Source organism: Camponotus vicinus, unplaced genomic scaffold, assembly GCF_025532165.1.
Source record: "Camponotus vicinus isolate PSW18456_S1 unplaced genomic scaffold, iyCamVici1.0 SCAF_3, whole genome shotgun sequence".
Lineage (NCBI taxonomy): Eukaryota > Metazoa > Arthropoda > Insecta > Hymenoptera > Formicidae > Camponotus > Camponotus vicinus.
The window spans coordinates 8,770,563-8,775,393 of NW_028141967.1; the positions used below are offsets into that span (position 1 = coordinate 8,770,563).

A 4,831-nucleotide genomic window follows, 5' to 3' on the forward strand; every position below is an offset into this window, starting at 1 on the left:
CTCTCACGGGGGACGGATACCGGTCGGCGACGCTACTGCTTTGGGTACTCTTAGGATCCGTCTTGAAACACAGACCAAGGAGTCTAACATGTACGCGAGTCATTGGGACTTGTCGCGAGACCTGAAGGCGTAATGAAAGTGAAGGTCGGCTGTGGCCGTCGACCGAGGGAGGATGGGCCGCGTCGCGGCCTCGCACTCCCGGGGCGTTTCGTTCTCAACGCGAGAAGAGGCGCACTCAGAGCGTACACCCGAAAGATCCAGAAAAAGATAGGGATGTATGTGGGAGGAGGTCGGACGTGTCTTTACGCCCATTTGATCAACGAGCGACAGAATCCATCCGTGGCAACGGCATTGACGCATATCCTGTGGAGAGAGCATTCGCACATTTTTCAGCCTAACGAATAATTGCTAGAAAACAATATTCGCAGACTAGAAATATATGTGAGGCGCAAGTGGCTGGATCGGGAATCGAACCCGAGTCTTTCGCTTTCCGGGCAACTGCTCTAGACCACTGAGCTATCCAGACCTCACACCTAATGCTGCTTTTTAACACAGAGATATGCGACTCCAGAGCGATGTTGGTATCTCACTCGATGGATGCAATGCCGATTGCCATGGAGGATCCCTGAAAGGTCGCTCGCTGACCAAATAAGTGCCGATGGAGGTATTCGCGTGCATGCTGGCTTCCGACTGGCCTTCCGTATGAAACGGCATCGACGAGCACAACGTCGTAGAGTGACTACATCCCCCAAGATCCCTCTAGTATATACTAAAATCCCCACTGTACCAAATAGCAGTTGCGGATCGATCCAAAGATAGGGCTGGGGCAAGCCTCCAGAAAAAGATAGGGATGTATGTGGGAGGAGGTCGGACGTGTCTTTACGCCCATTTGATCAACGAGCGACAGAATCCATCCGTGGCAACGGCATCGACGCATATTGGGACCCGAAAGATGGTGAACTATGCCTGGTCAGGACGAAGTCAGGGGAAACCCTGATGGATGTCCGTAGCGATTCTGACGTGCAAATCGATCGTCGGAACTGGGTATAGGGGCAAAAGACTAATCGAACCATCTAGTAGCTGGTTCCCTCCGAAGTTTCCCTCAAGATAGCTGGCACTCAGCTGTTCCGCACGGAACGCGCGCGTCCCATCTGGTAAAGCGAATGATTAGAGGCCTTGGGACCGAAACTACCTCAACCTTTTTTCAAACTTTAAATGGGTGAGATCTCTGACTTTCTTGAATTATAAAGCCACGAGTATCTCCGATCAGAGTGTCAAGTGGGCCATTTTTGGTAAGCAGAACTGGCGCTGTGGGATGAACCAAACGCAGAGTTAAGGCGCCCAACTCGACGCTCATGGGACACCATGAAAGGCGTTGGTTGCTTAAGACAGCAGGACGGTGGCCATGGAAGTCGGAATCCGCTAAGGAGTGTGTAACAACTCACCTGCCGAAGCAACTAGCCCTGAAAATGGATGGCGCTAAAGCGTCAAGCTTATACTCTGCCGTCAGCGGCAAGTGGGGCGGCGACGGGAGCGTTGCGCGCGTCGGACCGCGTTTGCGGCTCTCTCGCGAGACAATCGTCTCTCTCGAGTCGTCACGAAGCCCTGACGAGTAGGAGGGTCGCGACGGTGAGCGCAGAAGGGTCTGGGCGTGAGCCTGCCTGGAGCCGCCGTCGGTGCAGATCTTGGTGGTAGCAGCAAATACTCCAGCGAGGCCCTGGAGGACTGACGTGGAGAAGGGTTTCGTGTGAACAGCCGTTGCGCACGAGTCAGTCGATCCTAAGCCCTAGGAAATCCTATGTCAATGACGGCGTACAATATACTCGAGTGTCGAAAACGAAAGATTATATATGTAGAGAAAAAGAAAGAGAAAACGCCGCGCGCAAGGAGAGAACGATTTGACGAGCGCGCGCTCGCTCCTCTCCCCGACGACGGCAGACTCTCTCGAGCGCCGCTGCTTGATCGATCGTCTCTCCGATCAGAGCTCGCGCGCGCGGGTATTTCTTTTTTTTCTTTTTTTTTTCGTCATATATTATACGATATATAATAATGACACACGCCCGTCGGGCGAAAGGGAATCCGGTTCCTATTCCGGAACCCGGCAGCGGAACCGCATACAATTCGGGCCCTCGTAAGAGTGTTCGTCGGGGTAACCCAAAATGACCTGGAGACGCCGTCGGAAGATCCGGGAAGAGTTTTCTTTTCTGTATAAGCGTTCGAGTTTCCTGGAAACCTCTAGCAGGGAGATAGGGTTTGGAACGCGAAGAGCACCGCAGTTGCGGCGGTGTCCGGATCTTCCCCTCGGACCTTGAAAATCCAGGAGAGAGCCACGTGGAGGTGTCGCGCCGGTTCGTACCCATATCCGCAGCAGGTCTCCAAGGTAAAGAGCCTCTAGTCGATAGAATAATGTAGGTAAGGGAAGTCGGCAAATTGGATCCGTAACATCGGAATAAGGATTGGCTCTGAGGAGTGGGGCGTGTCGGGCTTGGTCGGGAAGCTGGTCTGGCTGACGTGCCGGGCCTGGGCGAGGTGAACGGTCGGTGTTCTCGCGCCGGTCCCAGGATCCGAGCTCGGTCCCGTGCCTTGGCCTCCCGCGGATCTTCCTTGCTGCGAGGCTTCCGTGGCGGCGTGAGCCGTCGTGGTCGTCCTCTTCGGCCGCCATTCAACGCTCAGCTCAGAACTGGCACGGACTAGGGGAATCCGACTGTCTAATTAAAACAAAGCATTGCGATGGCCCTCGCGGGTGTTGACGCAATGTGATTTCTGCTCAGTGCTCTGAATGTTAACGTGAAGAAATTCAAGCAAGCGCGGGTAAACGGCGGGAGTAACTATGACTCTCTTAATACACTCAGCATACTTTTCTGGATTACTTGGAGTCTCTTCGGCGACCTAGGAGCCAAGAATTCCAGGAAATAAAATTGCACAACATCGCTATCGAAGCCCGGGCTTCCGGCAAAAAGGCTACATTACAAAAAGTAGCGCTATATCTGAGGGATATCTTTCCCACGCCTCCGCAGCGTTGTCGAGAACAAGCCAAGAGGAGGCCTGTCACCGCCATTATGACAAGGAGAGAAGCCAGAAGAAGAGAATATATCTGACTCCACTAACTCGCCTTATTGTATTGTATTATATATATGTGTAGTGTACAAAGATTCTAATTACAATAAAAGAGGTAGAAGGCAATTTTTTATTTATTCTTTTTAGCCAAATGCCTCGTCATTTAATTAGTGACGCGCATGAATGGATTAACGGGATTCCCACTGTCCCTATCTACTGTCGGGACGTACTGTGAGTCGTCCCGCATGAATCTAATAGATGGTGAGATCAGAATATGCAAAAGCGAAAAGCGATGAAAGAAAGAAAGAAAGAAAGGAAGAGAGAGAAAGAGGCAAATAAATAACAGAAATGATCTTGGTGGAATAAGCAAAGTTGGCTACGGCTGGCTAGGCCGCTTGGGGCGGCGAGCGTGCGAGGTTGACCTCTGGCGCTTAAGCAATCCGGGTAGAGGCAGTGAAGGGTCCTAAGAGGAGGGGCCCATAAATTAATGAGAAAAATGAGAAAAATGAGAAAAATATCCAAGGAAGAATGTAGGGAGAGAACGTTTCTTCGCGATGCTTTGGCTCGCCTGCCGAGCTCCGATGGCGTACCTGCTCTTGAATGGGCTGATCTTAGCGCGGGATTGCGTCTGGATGGAGGGACCGGTCATCATGTGGCGCGGCGTGTCCTGACTTTGATCGGGACGAGACGCACGCTGCTGCCGCGTATACTGTTCCCCGTCTGGGTGCGATCGCGAAGATCAGTCCACGAGCGCTCAACGCTCGTATTGTGGCAGCGTCTCCCACGGCCGAGTTGCGACGCGCTAAGGTGGATTCAATGCTCTCCACCCTGAGGAATAAATTTCCTCTTCTATAGGGTGTCTCCCCAATGCTCTCCACCATGAGGAATAAATTTCCTCTTTCTATTTTATTTACTTTTATAAAAATTTCCACTGCTTCTGTACCATTTTCGGGGTCAGCTCTGAAAGCAACTCGCCGGCAACCAACTTAGGCATGCCCAGGTGTGACCTAAGTGAATTTCACCTCTTGATGTTTAGCGGAGCGCTGACCTCTTAAGGTCATGTCTGCTCTGCGAGCAACACGCCGGCAACCGAGTTAGGCGTGCCCAGATATGACCTGGTGGAACTTCACCTCTTGGTGCTTAGCAGAGCGCTGACCTCGTGAGGTCGTGTCTTGTGCGTTTGCTGCCTCATATGGGTGCTGGGCCGTGGCACGCGCGCGCGCGCGCGGAGCAACACCACGATTCGCCAAAATTTGCCGAAGCGGCGAAAACCACACGCCGCCGCTAGAGATGCTATCTGTCCCGCAGCATCGAAAAATTTTTAGGCACCGTCAGCATGCGATGAAAAGGGTGGCCTATTGGTAGTGCATGGCCTGCTTTCTGTTCTGGTCGAGCCAGCGAATAGGAGAAAATTGCTGGGTAATGGTTCGCGGTACGAGGCGACTGCGTTTCCTCAGAATAACCATGCTTCTCTCTAGGACGTCTGGATGTCACTGCTCTGCTGAGCTTGCCTCCGAAAGCGTAGGTGATGTAGAGCAGGTAAGCCCGGGGTCTTGAGAAGCGATGGTTGGGCCGTTGAAGCGATCTAGAACTCTAGTTAGGTCCTTAGCCTCTCACGAACCCCGAGAATCTGGTAGAGAGCGTACGTTGTCGGATACAGGATGCGCATTCATCAGCCTCTCCTGTGTCAAGTCAGTGCTTTTTCACCTCCCCGTGGTTCTTGACGGTAACGTTGTGCCTTCCGGTACAACCACAGTATATACAGTAGCGCAAC

The 4,831-nt window shown here is 52.5% G+C and overlaps 1 protein-coding gene and 1 pseudogene across 1 annotated transcript; one reads left to right on the top strand and one right to left on the bottom strand.

Annotated features, from left to right (window-relative positions):
* The first annotated feature begins 892 nt into the window (after nt 1-892).
* LOC145969502 (large subunit ribosomal RNA) lies at nt 893-2,397 on the top strand (annotated as a pseudogene).
* On the bottom strand, nt 2,070-2,662 carry LOC145968348 (uncharacterized). The gene has a single exon (XM_083093733.1). The coding sequence runs from the start codon at nt 2,660-2,662 to the stop codon at nt 2,087-2,089; it is 576 nt and encodes a 191-aa protein (XP_082949859.1). The 3' UTR covers nt 2,070-2,086.
* Between the last annotated feature and the right edge of the window lie 2,169 nt (nt 2,663-4,831).

Coding starts and splice junctions, on each gene's coding strand:
- LOC145968348 (XM_083093733.1), bottom strand. CDS start 2,662: ATGGCGGCCGAAGAGGACGACCACGACGGCTCACGCCGCCACGGAAGC.